We start from the raw sequence: 18,810 nt of genomic DNA on the forward strand, positions 1-18,810 counted from the left end.
CTGAAAATCATAAATTAAAATTACGCTCTAAGTTAATATTTATAAATTAAAAAATAAAAGTTATAAATTAATATTGAAATTGGTTTTGACATTTAGTTGCTCGTTTATCATTGGCCTTGTTGCCTTATATAATTAATAATACAATTTCCTTGCCACGATGAAGAATATCGCGTATCGTGTTGAACGTACCTGTTGCTCGTGTGGATTGGAGAAAGTCGAAATAACAACGCCGACCTGTTATTTTGTAATAATAAAATGTATTAAATAGACAGTGTTGGCAATACTTATCAAACTACAATTTACGTTTTCGTGTGTTACATGAGACTTCGACTCCGTATACTCCGCGTATACCGAGTCTGTTATTTTGCATAACGAAACAAAAGAAAAAACATATTATCGGGGAGAGAGAACGATCGGCTGAGGGTGTTGAAGTGGGAAAATCGAAAGAGAACAAAATAAAAAAAATCCAAATCAAAGAAATCGACACACGCCACCCTCTCCTTTTTTTTTCTACGAAATCCCTCTTCGAAACGAACAGCACTTCGGTCCCTCTCTCCGTCACAATTCTTTTTATAAGCCCGCGAGTCCTCTGACAACGAAAATCTAAACGCATTTCACGGTCATCATTGGTTATATGGTCCCATTGTGGAGTAGACCGAAGCCGCTCGAGAATACCCATTTAGAGGCGACTCTATCCTATCGTTCCCAGAGCTTTCAACGATCGCCAATCGTCCTTGATTTTGTCAAAAATTTCGCTTGTCCATCTAAAATCAATTTCCCGTCACGGGGGAACACGTGAAGTCAAACGAGTGCAACGGCTCCGACAAACGAAGCCGTTGAAATGAAGTTTTTAAAAAAGGGGGAGAAAAAAAATCGGCGATCGCGATAAATTGGGGAAGTAGGCTGGAGAACCGCGGGGACTCTCCGCATGAGCGAGACTCGAGCGACTTTTGCCAGCCTATCAATTGGCTCCCGTTGTTTCATTTCGATTGTCACACAAATCTATAATATATATTTAGTATGTATCACCGAAGACACTTTTCTTTTCACAGCTGAGTATCTTGCGCGCGAGAGGACTACCTCTCTCTCCCGCGCGCGAGGATAATTGGCCGTGTATCACATTTGAGGCGTTAAGTATACGCGAAAAGCTTTCGCTTTTCTCTCTGTTTTTTCGCTCTCGCCGTGCCTCCCGGCGGATATATTGTTCGGCCGGGAAAACGAATTACGCTGGCCGACGAAAGGAAATCGGAAAAGGGACTCGGAAGCGTTACAAAGGAAGAAACGGGCCGCGAAAACGTACGCGGGATGTCTGTCGCGCATATGTTGTGTACGTTGCGTATGCATGTGTATTTGTACATACGTTGACGATATATACATATACATATGCACACCGTGTGCATGTGTACGCGTGTGTGTGTGCACAGGCGGGATATATCGGTTTCCTCTGAGAGCCAAGAGATCGACCTGTTTCACATTACATCGTAACGCGCGATTACATATAGCGTGTATCTAATCTGTGAAGAGCGCAGTATAAAATATTGTGTATAAATATATAAATACTTGATTGAAAAAATAAATATATTAAATTAAAAAAGAGACATACACGTAAGGTAGATTATTTGTTATTTTAATTATTTATCCTTAGATATATTTATACGCAGAAAAGTATTTGATATTTGATATGCAGGTCAAGTCTATAGGAGAATAAACGCGAGGCTGACTGGATGCAATGTAGAGTCCGATGCGTCTGAGCTCGAGCGTAATTAGCCCTTCAGTTGCGATACACGAAACGGCTTTTACAATATTTATTAACGCAATAAACGAAATGGAAATGCACAGATACGACTGTGCAAGTTTATTTCTCTAGTAGCTAAACTAAAATAATGCTCTCACAAATCCATTACGAGAAAAACGGCAACTGACTATTTATTGCTAACATCATGTATTCGCTTTTATTGTGGAACTCTTTGATTCCAAGTTGAATGTGAATGTATATCCAGCAACCAAGGGGCTAATACGTCGACTCACTTAACAAAAATTCGCGCAAGTTGAGTATACGTTTCGCGTTTAATTGATTTGATTAAAACAAAATTTGAATTATCAATAAATCAACCGTCGTAATATTCTGTAAACCTAAGATAAATAAAAATTTATGCAATCTGTAAGGAGACGACTTTTTTTCCAAACGAAAATAAGCTGAAAATTTGGCTCTATCTTCCGCGCGTTAAGCGACAATCTTATTTCACAAGCCAAGCACATGAAGGATAAGAGACACCGAACTCGGGAAATAATGTGAATTTGAAAATAATACATTTAACCTGTAATAATTTAAATATAAAACAAAACATTGAAAATAAATCTCATTAGAGAAAAACGTAAAATGTTCGGTAATCCTGTCTCAAACAAAAATGTTTCTGTTTTTGGCGGTTCTGCGAAAACGAAGAAACAAAATATTTGCATGCATTCAATTCTGTAAAAACAAAAGCATCTTGCAGATCCAGCTAACATCTGAAAGGCAAGTGAAAAAAGATTCGAGAGATGAGCGAGTTTTTCGTTCGGCAACTAGAATCGAACGTGGGGGGGTTTGCGTCTCAAGATGCATTTCGCGACTCTAACTGATGCGTCCAGCCGCTGTGCTTTGATCAGAACGCCGTCGTCGCTCCTGTGTGCGCCCGGCAACAATGTCGATCGCGAAACGTACACGTCTCGCGACGGACAACGTCGAATATTCGTAAATTTGTCTAAAAGACTAACTGACAAAAAGTTACTCTGCACTTTTCTCCGATCCCTCCGGTCATTTTACGAGGCCTGAGCGTCTAGTAACTCGTCTCTGCGTAAGGAGAGACTTTCACTCTCCGCGTCTGTCTCAGTCTGTCCTCGTCTCACTCTCTCTCTTTCTCTCTCTCTCTCTCTCTCTCTATTTCCGTCCCCGATTTCTAATTGCACGACTGGCACAACTGGTGAGGATTGAAGGTGTTATTTTAGTAGTGTTTTTAATTGCATTTTCCCCCGAGTAAAGAAACTTGCTGTGCAATTAATGTAATCGTTTCGGTTCAGACTATGAAGCTAAATTTGTTTCTTTCCTTATTTTTTCCATCTTTCTTAAGTTGATTTTATTATTATAAATATGATAAATGGTTAAAAATAAATGTTTAGCAGAGTTGCGCCTGTGTCTAAATAAAGACATTTGCACGCGCTCTGCATAAAAATACTTTTAATAAATTGAATTCCATATACTTCCTGTATTTTTTTCGTATTCGAACGAGAGAAAATGTGCAACTGTAACCCACAACACCATCAATCACAGAATGTTTCCGTTTAGTTCCAGTAAAGCAATAGTGAAATTTGGTTGTGATTTTCGCATTGTCGCACCTATCCTTCTATTGCCGCTCGTGTCTCGACATTGCCGTGCGCAATTTAAACGCGTGAACGTCTTGCTTGTGAAACGGCCATGGTAGCGCGATAAGGTCGCGCCTCCTTCGAAGGTTGATATTAAAGTCCTCGTAAAATTTTTTTAAATAATAAAATGCATGTTTTAAAAATAAACTTAACATTAATTACAAATAAAATCATTTGAAACAGAAGAAAATTGCAACGAAAATCTCGGTGGTACTCAGAAAAATTACGATTCCAATAACATAATTAGAAAAGTATCCATCATATTGTTTTGCGATACAATTGGTTCCTGAGGCAGAGTATACCTTAATTTCGCGCGATCAAAACCGCGAGCGGCAGTGGAAGATAATGGGCGTCGGCTTGAAAATCAGAATGAAAGTCCAAAATACCCATCACTATCGGTTAAAGTGTCAATAACACGAATCGTCGCAAAACGCATGTATCGCTAATAATTTGGAAGTTCTACATATAGTGCGAACTATATACAATTAATTATAAATAGAGTACGAGCTTTTTAGGTTCCGCGACGACGGCGATACGAAATATAGGGGTCGACTGATAAGAGGGAAATGATTGCTCCTAAATAGAATAGATATACCTACATAGATCAGGCATACCGATAAAAATAATAATGATGAATATAATAATAATAATGTGACAAAATGAAAGCAATACATTAAGAACGTCGTCGATACCGCGCTCGCGTGTCGATGACGATCGGCTGGTGCGTTTTGCAGCGGGATAGAAAGCACTCGCGTTTACTTTTTTTGGAGAAGAGAAAAGAGAAGAGATGAAAATAAAAGAGGCAATGAACAGAAGCTACCTCTACGTAGTTCGTTGCTAGGGGCAAGAGGATTATGAAGTAATTATCTATGAATAATAATAATATAATAGAGCAATTATAATAATTAGTTAATAATTAATAATAATAAAAAGAATTATATTAATAATAATAATATAATAATAAAGTAAATCTATAATAACAAAGTTGCATCCAAGTATAAATTAACGAAAACATTTCTTGTGAAAGCATAAGAAAGAGTTCAGCGCTTATATACAGAATGATATCGATTTTCGAAAACCACGTCAGAGTTTGTAGGCGCTTGTGTATATTTGTTTTGTAATTATTAATTCACGTCGAAGCTACGCGGGCTCGGCGTTTTCCCGTCGAGATTCGCGGGCGACGGACTTCCGCGATTTTAGGCCTGTATCTCGAACGAAAATGTCACAAATGTCAAAAATGTCCCTCCGAGAAATCACACGGCCCGCGCGAGTGTTCCGACTTCCGCCTCTCACGCTGTTTTCTTTCTCTTTCTCTCATTCGTTCATTCATCCATTTAATCGTTTCTCGCTCATTCTTCTCTCTCACATTTTCCTTCTTTGCATTTTTACTATTACAGCATATATTTTTATAATAGTAGATACTTCTATATGAAATAGTTATTTTTTAAACGTAGTATTACAGTTATCACATTTTTTTGTCGGGAAGGGGCAATACATACGAGATAAATCGGCATCACCATATAGCTCTGTCGTTCGCGCCGAAGCGAGTCTCTCTCTCTCTCCTCGTCGCGATTATGGGTGCAACATAGTATATCGTTAAATATGTAACATATACATGTGTATGTAAAAAATGAAAGGCAGAAGTCAACAAGCCTCGCGACGAGAAAGAAGCGTTTTCTTCCGAGAAGAAGAGGGGAACGCCAGTTTCGGGAACCGACATGATCGTTCCGAACAATTAGATCACGCGAAATGTATCTTTTTCTTTCTCGGTGTGTGTATGTATATGTGTGTGTGTATATATATATATATATATGTGTGTGAACTTTCATGTGTATCATGTATATATCTTATAAAATATATACACAAAAATATATCTCTACTTATTTTTTCATACACAATTTTTTTCATACACTTATTTTATTCAAACACAACACACTCTTATCAACTTTCTCTTTCTCACCCACTCACTCACATACTCTCTCTCTTTCTCCCAGTATCATCATTCTCTCCCATCTTTCGTACCGTGTAGCCTAGTCATTGTAATATGGAAGACAATTGAAGTTTACAAAAGGCACTCACTAGCGCGTTCGGACACAATCACTATCACACTGGAAACGGCGTCGTTATGTGAACTTTTCGTGTGTTTACTAAAGAGAAAAAAAATCTAACTACTTGCTAGCTGTTAGTTGGATTTTTCTTCTCTTACACGGCTGATAAAATAAAAGGAAAGAAAGAAGAAGATCCTAAAATTATTCTACAGTCTCTGCTTTACAGTCCGTTTATGAAAATCATCAGGAACAAAACCTTTTGTTCTAGCAAGGATACGGTGCTCGCTTTAAAACAGAATCGCGCTTAATCGCACGCGCGTTTGATGTTTAATAATACAGCAACCGTGCCGAGACGTTCTCGCGTAATGCGAACATAAAACAAGTGGAACTGGAAACATATTGTCATGAATTCACCGATCCGGCGATCGGTGTCGCCCGCTTGCTAAATATTTCCACATTTCGGGAGCAACGAGAACGACTGCGATAAAAGTCACGATAAACCGTGCCCGATTAGGCAATGTAATTTTATAACATTTTTTTGCGGCAAACGACGCTATTTGCAGTGTGTTAATTGGCATCTCGTACACACATACGAACACACACATATCTCTCTATCTCTCTCTCTCGCAATTACTCATTCACTCTGTCACAAACTCCCTCTTCCATTCGCTCTGTCTGTCTCGTTCTTTCGCTCGCTCGCTTATTCTCGCCATGCCTTTCACTCTCGAGACAACTTTCCCCACCCTTCCACCTCCGGAGAAGAAACTCGACAAAACGTAATCGTATATGGATATTGCAACATTTTACCTGCCCCGGATCTAGTGGCGCCTGTATCCGTAGCTCGACAATCCAACGGGAGGAGGCGGCGGACGCGGACAGCGGATTCGCGAGGACCGGAAGGTGTAATGAGAATCCACCAAGTGAGATCAATGAACAACTTGCTCGGAGGAAAGTCACGTTTCGGAATAAATTTACGCTTGGTATCCTCTGTCACCCACCGATCCGTCCACGGATCCCTCTCCCTCCTCTCTCTCTCTCTCCCCCGTACCGTCCTCCAACCATTTTCATTTTCGGGCTTGAACGAGCGTACTGAGACTTCCGGGTTAATCTTACTTTTCTGCTAAAAAGTCACTCGCGTCTAACGATAGAATATGAGAAAGAAGAAAAAGAAAGAATACAAGATGATAAATATGCAGCAATAATTATATGATAATATAATATATGTAGTAATATAGTAATATATTACAATAGTACGATGATATTATATGAAGATTATAGTTATAATAATATATAAAAAAAGAGGAAGGTATGCTAGATCAAGGGTAATGAAACCTGACGTGTGCCTAAAATGTTTTTTTTTCTTTTGAGGAAAACGGTCCATGACGGACAAGGGTAAACCGCATCACGGCGAGCGGCGGTACCGCTCTACGCGCGCGCGCGCGTAAGAAACGAAAAAAAGACGTGAATTCCGCCGTGGAGAAGCTACCGCCCCCAAGACTCAAGTCGATCCACATGAAAGCTTCCATTCTTTTCTATCCCCGAGCGCGAAACTCGCCGAGAATTCGCGTCTCTCTTCTTCACGGTTCGCGCCGGCGACCGCTCTAGATCTTGAGGTTGTCGAAACTGTCCAGGGTGCTGCTGATCCTGTTAAAGACCGGCAGCCTGGACTCGGTGTTAGGTGACAGCGGGGAGGGGGTTCTGGGTGTTACCTCGTCGGAGGCGAGCGGACTGCACACGCCGTTGTTACGCGGGCTCGGGCTCTGTCTCGAGCAGGCGAGCAGACTGAAGTCCTGGCCGAAACTGAACGGCGTCGTCTGCAGATTCGTGCACGAGACCGCTTGCTGGCTGCAGTCGTCGCTGAAGAAGCTCGCCATGGAGTTCGTCGGCGACTGACTGAGGCTAGACGATGGCGAGACCGAATCAGCAGAACTGCCGAGCGAGAACGTCGGACTAAGATTGAGCGGTTTTGGCTTCGTCGCCCCGATCACCGAGTTGACGACGTTCACCTGATGATGATGATGGACCGCGTGATGATGACTCGTGGCCAGGCTCAGCGACGATGTTCGCAGCAACGGCGGCTGATTGAAGCCGTTCGCGCTGGTAGCGGTGCTGCTGCCCAGACTTAGCGAGTTGGTTCGCATGAGGCTCGACGTGGTGGCTGCGGCCGCGGCGGCCGCAGCCACGTGCGACGACGCCGCGAGCTGCTCGAGCAGGCTGACGTTGACGCTAACATTATTGGCAGTGGCGCTGTTGGTCACGGCGGTACCGTTGCCGGTCGCGGATGCCACCGCAGCGGCGGCCGCTGCCGCGTTCATCAACGGATTCAAGCTCACTAGGTTGGGCTGCAATGAGCCGAGCTGGGCGCTCACCCTCTGGTTGTGTATACGCGCTTCCTCGAAGTTGTGGATGAAGTGGCAGCGCGGGCCGTACGGGCAGAAGCCGATCGTGTGGAAGGTGCGGCACAGCTCGGTCTTGTACTTGGGATGGCGCGCCAGGTTGCGCAACTCGGTAAAACCGTGCGCGAACTGGCATTTATCGCCGTACTTGCACGAGCCGCTCTCCTCGTATGGCCGGCAGAGCTCCGTCTTGTAGCGCGACGTCGGCTCGCTGACGCTGCGGTCCAGTTTTCGATGTTGTTCGATTAATGTGGTCATCAGGGAGGTGTAGCTGCGTTTCAGAGGCGCGTGTCCGTTGCCGACGTTGTTGCCGCCGGCGGTGCCACCATTCGTGGTGCTCGTCGTCGGGGATGACGGAGGTTCCTTCGCCTTGTTCGAGCCGGCATTCTGTAATCAGAAAGGAAGGGCCTCGGTTAGGTACAGCAGCTCCGAAGTCGCAGTCGTTCGCGCGCGCGCGACACCGCAAGTGATGGACGCCGTTATCGGGTGAACCGAGCGTTCTCGTGCGAGTAATTTGATGCTTGAAATGGCGGCGCGGATGATAACCGACTATTTCGCGACGTCATCGCGCCGGCGAGATAGCGTGTCGAACAGACCGGCGGCGGCGGCGACGGAATGTCGCCGCGGGCATCGTCGTTCGTTTCAATGGGGCCCTCGAACAATGCGTCGTTTGCCTAGAAAACGGAAGGCAGCCGCGTTGCGACAGTCACTTATGCAAGTGGCAGATGAACTTTGGGAACGTTCGAAAGTGCTCAAAGTTCCACAATTATACGTGCGACGCGCTTTAACTTGACTTTCACTTTGATTTTCAAACATTTCTCGCGCAACGCACACCGATATTCGCGCTGTCGTGACTGGCCGATTATCCAATTGAAATGTTTGCTCGATACAATACAACAATCGAGATATGTTATTGATTTCACAATATCACTCTATACGCGAATATCATTTTCCACACTGGCTGGTAATATTCATATAGATTGTACAAAGTTGAAGGGGGTTTTTCTTTTCAAAAACTAAGTAATCATTGTCGACTTGAGGATTAATTGAAATTAATCAAGATCTCTGGAAGTCACGTCAATTGAAGCCGTACGCAATGTTCTACGTGAAATGCAATGGTACAGAAATACAATCTCGAGATTATCATCACAATTAAAATAACGGACAAGTATTTTTATCAGGCAAAAATGATAACGCGGTTCAACGCACTAAAATGGATATATAGCACGGGCATATAAAAAAATCTCAATAAGATCTCATTTATAAGTCCTTATCTCTTCTCACTCAGCGCAGTCGATAGATAATAGAGAATAGAAAATAGCGTCAGATAAAACCGTATCTGGAGTGATGCCACTTCAGCTGCGAGATTGCAACAATACGTTCCACAAAAGGTCTTTTTTATTTAACCCAGATCTTTTCCCCCGGCCGTGTAGACAGTATTTTCCTTAATTACTTCGACAGCGAAAATAAAGATAAGGTGATAACCGTAAATCTTAGATTTATAGAACGATAAATCTCTTAACGAATGATAAATCACGATAACTGAAAAAGCGAACATAAGACGTCATTTGTAATCTTTCGAGCCATTCAAAGTAAAAGGTTTTTATTGTTCCGGTTAAGAAATGTGATCGTTCCTTTGCAGGAATCTTTACTGAGTCCTTACTCGAGCTGATATCATTATTTTTAAACCAGATTGAGTCAAAAAACATTTATAAATTGCCGTCGAACGTGTATGCAGTGCGTTACGTCCCAAACTGTGTCCGTTTTACACGCATTAGCTTGGAAAAATTAAGGACGCGAGAGAAAATCGCTTACGGTTAGGTAAGAAATGTTTTTACCAAAGAGCTGGTTCGATTCTGATACGACATATTTCGCTATTAAGAATAAATCGTCGAGACACGCGTGTCTGAGAAATACGAATATCACAGTGGAGCGATTCATTCATTATGCCGTTGGCTAATTCGATACGGCCTTTCACAAAGATTGATGCGCACGAAGGGGCATCGACGAACCGCCTCGTGCATCCTATTTCCCGGAATCACGTGTAGCTTCTCTGGCGACTGCAATTACTATTATTGTCGAGCGACTACTACTTGTCGAGCGCTCCTAGAAGTCATGTTCGAGTAGGTCGCACTGATTCATCGCACGAGACATCTCAAGGGGGGAGAAGAAAGCATTATTTATGTGGCGCCAACTTTACACGTTTCCGAAGCGCTTTGAATTAACGCGAATACGACGTGTATCTCGAGAGCATCGTAAAGTCTGCCTCGACGTACGTTAAGAATTAAAGGACGAAATTTTCCAGCGGAATCGCATCCCGAATTGGAAACTAGGTAAATGCTGGAGCGACAATCGTACGCGTGGAAAATCTCGGAGTATTATTATGCGACCATCAGAAGCAGTGAGTATTCATATGTTAATGATCTTTTTCAACATTTGCGCAATGTTGCGGGCTGATGATACGATAAGTCACGTAAAGTACGAGAGTACAACAATCACATGTAGCCTGGCTTAAAAAATCACTTGAACGAGACGTGACGCGTACAAGAAAAAAAAACCACGTTGGCGATAAACAGCCGATCAAACATATCAACGAGGCGAGCCGACGTCAGAGCGCCAAGATTTATAAATACCTTAAAGATCACTTCATAAATAAATCTATTAAAATTGCACAACTGCGCAGAGTTTTGCGTCATTTAATTGCATTAATCGTAGACATTAATAATAGAATAACATATTTCCCACACCTCGTTTTATTTATGAGCAATGATCACTTTGCTACGTGCAATATTTAACATTTTAGAACGTGCGGCTATTATCAGAGTGTATTATCGTAGATCAACTGAGCTTCGACTCCTCTTTATGTCGCGTAATCGATACAGACGTGATTATCGATATTTTATTATATTAGGGATCAGAGATCAGCGACTTCGACGATAGTAATTGTCCCTTTTGTACTTTAATGTAGAAGACAATGAAAACGGGACTTGGAGCGAAATATTGCAGAAAAATCGAAAACGAGCGGCAGCGCAATACTCATTAAGCTTTTAAACCGGCCCTGCGTATTATTACATTTTATTATAGGTTTATCCCCCCGTGAAAGAGAACCAGATTCCTAGCCTTCCGGTTCTTAGCTGCGAGTTGAGAAACTTTCTCGTTCTGTACGTGAAATAAATTGGTTACAATATGAAGAGCATTTTACAAACAATCGACTCGGTCGCGAACATTGTTAGCGTATAATCGATGTATTGTCCGCTCCTCGCAAGTTTATCACCTTGCTCGGATTCTGCTGTCCATGCCACAACGAAGCTGTCTATCGCCAATAAACGACGAGCAATGCGACAAACGACAAGAAATCGCAACTTTCTCCCACTCGTCGGAGACGGCATACCCGACTAATTATCAGTTACGCGCTCGATGACGTATGCAGAAAAAAAATCCGACGTTTTTCCGAGCGTGAGATCGCACGCGGGAGGATTCACGAGAGTCTGGAAATTTCCACCAGCACGTGCGCATACGTGCCAGAGCGAATTTGTTTGTTTCATTTGTCAGTATGTGAGCGCGCAGCGCACACACACACACATACACACACGCACATCCGCACACTACTTCTCCGTCTCCGTAATTATTCCCACGTAGCCTCCGCGCGTTAAAGTGTGTGTTTATCGTAAGCGCACGATCGCCGGTAATCGTTCGCACGCACACGCACGCCTATTTTATCGTTCACGCGTGCGCGCGTACTTGTGATTACGAGTATGCATAAATCTTCGCGCTGCACGCATACACACACACACACACCGGCAGGGATACATCGCGTATCTAATCACGTCGATTTGCGCATTTTACAGAAGGATATTGTCTATTTTTGACGCTCTCAGCGAAGTCACGCTCCAGGCTCGGGGAGCCGCTCTGAGCGAGGAACGTTTATGGCCCGGTTTCACCGAACGTCGCTTAACTTTAATCTTCGTTTAAATCACGTTTGTCTCTTTTCTGAAGTGACAGCTGGAAAGAGACAAGGAACGAATTAAGCTTAAAGTTAAACAACGTCGGTGAAACCGGACCTGTGATTGCAAACGTTGAAGACTCATTAATCAATTTGTATTTATTTAGCTTGCAGTTAAACGTATTAAGGTGATATCAAGTTTCGAAAAGAGAAATTACAATTGCAAGAAACTATCATCATTTATAATCGTTTCAGTTTGAATTGTAACAGTCTAATTAATTGGTTTTCTAAGCTTTCGAGACTCTGATGAATATTCCGCATAGATTAGCGGCATATTTTAATATATTACAATAATTATTGGCCTCTTTAATGCGGTTTGCTTTGAATCTTCATAAATTTGACTTCTAACAATTAAATTTAAAAAAACTTCCTTACACGAATTCTACATGTACGTGGAAATAGATATAATGCGCATAGATTAATGTTTTCATTAAAATTAAAGCAAGAGCGAAAGAGATCGGTCTGAAAGTTTCCCCCCGGAAATAGATAACGCCTGTTTAAAGCGCCGTGTACGCTTCTAGCACAGACTTTTGACTGTGTGCGTTCCGTAGCGCCTATGGCGAGAGGAAGTACCGCCTATATCGGTAAGAGAAAAAATAAACCGGTTGGATTTTCTTCGTGGATGTTGCGATCCTTACGAAGCCGACGACGTATGGTTACGAGCGGCGTTTCCTCCACCACCGTCGTCGATGAATCACTATAATAGACTAACCCGTCCCGAAAAAGCGCGGCGTAAACTGCGCTCTCGATTATTCAGCGACGAGCGTGCGATTCCGCGAATTTCAACTTTACGTACGTCGCGCGACACGCGCGGTCAATGCATTCATTCATTCGTTTTGCTGACGAAACGTGAAGCCGATAAAAACACGAGTCTATTATTAAGCCTATCCCGAGATATAAAGCGGCGCCACTTGAACTTGAACCAAATTACTTTCGTGCACGAAACAGTAACGGCATATTATGGGATAAAAGTGTACATCTCGCACTTTTCCTTTTACGAAAGAATCACTTCGCCGTTTTGAAAGTTTTATATTTTATTAATAATTTTTATTTTCCGAAAGGAAATAAAAACACCGTATTTTGCTTTCAGATGCCTCGCGTTTTATCGCGTGTCTTATTGCAGCTGAATGTTAACAGACTTGGAAAAATTGCTCGTTCGTTCGTGAAGATATGGACTTCAGTTCTGGATTGATACAGTTTAAAATTTACGATACAAACAGTTATTAAAAAAAATACATCTCTAGAAACGTAAAAATATTTCCGCTATTTTTTATAGATAAACTTCTTTTTCCATGATGCTTTTCTGTACATTTCTGAAGATATACAATGCAATTATGAAATGTGAATTTTTTTTTTACGGCACGCTCTTAATTGCATTCAGTTTTATTTACTCTTATCCGCATTCCTCAAACGTTAGTTCGAATGCATAGAACGACACCGGCAGTGTGTGTTCAATTATAGCCGCGCATGTTACTAGTTCCGCTTTATTTGCCCTCTCGCTCGCATGGCGCGAACTTAATATTCGCATCGCGCGCCGCGTTCCGCGTATCGAGTGTTGAACAATGACGATTATTTAACAGCCTCTGTTTGTAGATATCGATCTTAACAGCGGGGGCAAGTTAGTTTTGCGAAAGTGGTGTGATGCGCACGACTCCCGACACGACATATGTATGATTCATGAGCATTTATATGCCAGGGCCGACGGAAAGATTATTTTTAATATCTTTGCGATAGTGGTTTCCAGCGATAATTCTTGATAATTCTTTACAGTAAATAAAGTAATAGATAGCGCATATTATCGCGTCGCGCCATCTTGTGTCACCAATGTTTATGCAATTATAACGAAACAGTAAAGTATGATTGCGCGAAGGACCCGGCGAGCAATGTTTCACGTTACACGCTGTGATCCTTTTATTTTAAAAGATCGCGTAAAAGTTGAACTTTGAAAAATCTCGTTGCACGGCGTCTCGACTGAAAATCGTCAGTAACCACGTTTCGAAATGTAAATGCATGAATCGATCAAGATGGAAAAGAGCTTTCGTCCAAATCCAGCGATAAAATATATAAAAACTTGAATGTTTTTATTGACCGTATCTGGCACTTTTAATAATACAGACAATTTATTGCGAAAAATATTATTTCAGCCTGGGTAATATTTCGGCTGAGGTCATGTTATTCGCAATAAAATGTCTGCATTATTAAAAATGTCAGATACGGTCAATAGAAACACTGACATTGTTAATTAATGCTGGCGACATGACGAATATTCTTGTTCGTTGATTATACACCACTCACCTCAAATATGGCGCTCCCACGTGATTGGGAAAAGGGGGAAGGGAATACTTAAAAATCGACGGTTCTGTGTACAGTTTAAAAGTCGAAAAATAGACTCTAAGATACCATCTTTATACTGTTATTGCGACAAATATTACCACATGCCTCAGTGGTACAATTTGGTTGAGACGCTCGCCTAGAGAGTAGGGAAGTCCAGCTTCACATGGCTGAGGTAATATTTTTCGCAATAAATTTTCTGTATTATTAAAAATGCCAGATATGGCCAATAAAAGCACTGAAGTTGTTAATTAACTGCTGGCGACATGAAGAATATTCTTGTTAGTTAAAATATATAAAAGTTACGACATCCGGCGCTTTTACTTCGCGGACTCTTATCTCTGCCTCGAGTAATTGCGAAATATATTTTCCAATAAGAAATTTGTGCAACTAACCAGACAATAATTTATCTTCAGTACCTACGAGACACGTGACTGCAAACTTTTGTAATTGAAACGCATTATTATACTCTTTATCAGATCCCGGCGCCGCGCATAGATGTAATAGCTATAGAAATGTCATAACTGTCTACGAGAATGTCGAAATCGCACAAGAGACGTTAATGACAATACGTGCCGAAGTAGTTCCTACGAGAACGACGCGTGCCATTTCGAGAGATCAAAAGCGTGGATACGATAGGTCAAAGGTAAACCCATCAAACTCGCCCGTTAAGATCTTGCATAAATTGAAAATGACACGAGCGTCACTCTATTGATTCCTGAAATACACATAAAATATTCACGACGTCCGAAACGAGAGGAAAAAAAACGGAGATGCCTCGTGCGTTGCACTTTCACTTTTCTAAAGATAAAGACGCGCGATGCCAGAAGAGTTAGATATTCAAGGTCGGTCGACAGTGAAAGTACCGCTCGTGGACTGAAGTGTTAATAGACGATTTGTTTAAGCAGGTACGTGCCACTGCCATGATTTTTTTGAGCTGCGTACACTTCGAAGGAACGAAAAAGACAAGTGAAAAGTCAATTAGTACACAGTTGAAAAAATTGTGTTAAATTTAACAGATGTCACAACATGTCCCAAACGGTCCACACAAATTTTTGTGTTAATTTAACATAATATGGATATGTTAAATGATCACACTTTGTTAATACTTTAACACAAAATAAATGCAAATCTCAAAATAATTCAAAGTGAATTTTGTGTAAAATTAACATATTTTTAATGACAAAATGAATGAAAGAAATGTAATTTTTACGATAGTTCAAAATCACTCTCACTTATGTTATATAGAATAAAATCAACATTTTATTCTGTAAACTTTAACAGATAAATCTTGTTACTAATAATAGAGAGCATATGTATTGCGTAAGATTAAAAAATAAGTACACATTGTGTTGTTTTAACATTACTTTTCAGTTATTTTAATAATTTTACACTTGAGGTCAATCAACACGAGAGCAATATGTTACATTAACACATAAATGTGTTAAACATTTGACACAAAAATTATAACCGGCATTTTTTCAAACGAGAAAACACAAATTTTCTAGCTGCCTATTGAATCATGCGTTCTGAATCGCGAATCGTGAATCAACAGTTCGGAGCGAAGCGACGAAAAATCCGCGTGCATGCGCCGCTTAATTAAGATTATCATATTTAATTATAACTTTCAACCGGGAGGGAAGACGTGACGGCGCTCAATCACCCGACGGCGCGTATTCGCGTTAGAAGGAAACCGCGCACGTACTCGCGGGTTAAGAACGTGGCTCCCCGAAGGTCAAAGGTGAAAGTAACGCGGAGAACGAGGCGGAGAGGAATCGGGACGGGGAGAGAGGGTGAGAAAGAGGGAGGGAGAGAGAGAAAGAGAGCGAGCGAAGAACGAGCATGGCGCCGGCCGGTCCGACCGACTGAATGGAACAGCGGCGCTTCGCGCACTGATTCTTACGTAAGTGCGGCCGCGGCCGTGCACCGTCGGGACTCCTAATTATCCTAATTATCCGCTTGTCCGGCATAGAACCGCCCCGAATGTCCGTCTTCAATTCCCGCGTTGATCGCCAGCTGTCTGTCCTTTGGCCCGGAGGACCTCGCGCTTTTGTGATCGGCCGAAAAGAAATATCCGCTGCCTTCGCACGCCTCGTTATCTCGAGTGCATTAGCGTAGACTTCGCCGTCATTATCCGCGTCTTCTCTCCCTTCAATCGCACGCACCCGTCACAGTCGCTTCGTAACGCCTTATTGATACGGCTATAATTTATCGGCGACGATTCAATGTCGAGCGCGCAATAATAATAATAATAATAATTCGTGTTATATCGCCGATGTAAATCGCCGCAGTTTTAGATTTTAACTTCTCGATATTACGGGCCGATAACGCGAGTGAAACGCGCGGCAATTTGTTAATAACGTTTCGCCCCATTAAGCTCATAGTTACATGAAAATTCTACGCAGCTGCACGCGCGCGGGAACGCCACGATCAATTACAACGTATTATGCACACTTTTCGGCACCCGTTTAACGTCGCGCTCGGCTGCGATTGACCTTTCGATTGGACTTTCAACGAATAGCATGCAACGCATTTCCACCGCGAATTGTGCACAGCAATGGATCGACAATGACTGTCGATCGAAATCAATTAGATCGATATCGATCGCGGGCACGGGCTGCGTTTGAAAGTGGATTTCGCTCCGTCTTCGTCGCTTGTTTTAAAAATTTTTATTTTCTTGTCGGGTCATACGGCGGTACGCGCACGTTTCAATCCCGCGTTCCCTTCAAAGAGAAGTGCGTTTCCCTCCCGCTTTTTAGGAATAATTTTTACGTTCGTACACGCAGGTGTATAATGCCTCGAAATAATAAATAAATTACTTTTTCCCTTCCTCGCTCTCTTTCCCCCCTTCGTTGACATCCCTACGTGCCTCTTCTTTCTTCCTCGTCTTTCACTCATCGACGAGCGGACAAAAGAAACACGAGCGAACCGACGAGCATTTCGTTTTCCGGCCCAGAAGAGCGTGTCGCCCCTTGAAACTCTCCCGTTTTTTTTTCTTTTTGCGAGTTTCTCGCGCATAAAGCGTGCGAAGCGAAAACAAGCCGCGCCACAAGTCCGAGGGACTGCATACAAATTTCAAACTAGTAGCACTTCTGATACATAGACGACCCGGAAGTCCTGCGGTTTCTCGCGACTCGTAGAAGAAGGACTGAGGACGGACAACGGTGACTTCAAGTATTTGCAGCTTCGGCGATAAAAAAAACCAAAGACACGATGATCCAAATAAAGTGTTCCCGATCAATTTCAAATGGAGACATACCTGTGTCAAACATCTGGCACAAAAATTTAATTCCAAAAGTCCCACTCGCCGCGCATTTCACCGCCCAGGCGCTGAGAGCTCGCGACGCACAGTGGCGGCTTTCGGGTGGGGAAGGGGAGAAAAAAAGATCACCGTGATTAGCATTCGCCAATACGAGAAGTGCGCGCGGGCTTTCCACTCTACTTCCTCCGTGAACCTTGCACGGTGCACGCGTATGGGACCGACTCCGATCGGGGTGCGCGGCGAATAAATAAGAAATATGAATCACGGGCTCGGTAGCGCGCGGGCTGCGCGAGTCATAAAGAAACCGCACGCGGAAACCGGAGCGCGCACGCCTCCGTACCGCAACAATGCAACTTTGCGCACCTCGCGCAATTATCCCGCGCGCGAGCGTGTCGTATGCACAACGGCGAAAAGTGAAAGTCCGGTTAGCGTGAACTTTAATTTCTTTTCTCCCCTCCCCGCACCACCCCGGCCGCGCGGCGGGGAAAAACACTCCCAGTACCGGAGGCGAGGCGAGAAAACGATTGCAGGAAACTCGGGATAACGATTGAGCCGCGTAATTTACGGGTAATCGAAGTGCAATAGCACGTTACGTACGCGCGTTGCGTCCCATCGCGTGAAAAAGGAGCTGCGCGGTGCGCGGCTCTGCGCCGGCCGCGGATAACAATGAGGCTTAGGGCTGCAATTATGCCGCGCGCGTGTCGCGATGAAACGGCGAAAGTGCGTAACGCAAGTTTTTTTTTCTCTCCGTCGAGAACGAGCGTGACTCATCAGCGAGCCGGCTGGATTAATCATTTGACGATAACGCTTCTCTGAATACAAATGCGAGCGCGTATTTTTAGCGGCTGGTCGCTTGTGGTTCCTCACCGAGTCTGTCGGTTCGACGCGACGTCACGTTCATTTGCAGGGTTGGCTGGAAAAATCCAGGGGGTGGAAAAACTATGGGTAAATTCCAGTTATTTGCCGTCCCGGACTTTATCCAATGGAATAAGTCGGCAAAAATTAGAAAAATAACTAACGCTTAATTAAAATATATTTATATAAATATTAGTCATTTTTATAGTCTTTATGAACAAAAAGGTGTTTGTTTTAAACACTAAACCGTAGATATTAATCACTATTTAAAAAAGAAACCAATATAATAAGTTTTTTGATTAAAAGACATTGCTTTATTGAAATCAGCACGTATTCTTCAAACGAGAACTTCTGAGATACTAAATGTTGTATTAATTTTTAGTTTATGCGGGAAACAAAACTTTTTTGCAGTGCTTTCTAAAAGTTTTCACCACTGGCATAGGTTTTATAAAAAAAAAAAATGCGGAATTTTGCCGATCCCCTGTTTATTTGGAGTATTAAGTTAACCAGTGGTTA

At 42.6% G+C, this 18,810-nt stretch overlaps 1 protein-coding gene across 1 annotated transcript in view; it reads right to left on the reverse strand.

The window, feature by feature from the left end:
- Positions 1 to 6,684: 6,684 nt before the first annotated feature.
- The window catches only part of LOC105565014 (protein TIS11), a 32,271-nt gene continuing 20,145 nt past the window's right edge, over positions 6,685 to 18,810 (reverse strand). Inside the window, exon 2 of the mRNA XM_012017826.1 lies at positions 6,685 to 8,230. Coding sequence (XP_011873216.1) covers positions 7,049 to 8,230 — 1,182 coding nt within the window. The 3' untranslated portion in view covers positions 6,685 to 7,048. The remainder of the gene's footprint in view (positions 8,231 to 18,810) is intronic.

Source organism: Vollenhovia emeryi, unplaced genomic scaffold, assembly GCF_000949405.1.
Source record: "Vollenhovia emeryi isolate VEMERY1.0 unplaced genomic scaffold, V.emery_V1.0 DF939156.1, whole genome shotgun sequence".
NCBI lineage: Eukaryota > Metazoa > Arthropoda > Insecta > Hymenoptera > Formicidae > Vollenhovia > Vollenhovia emeryi.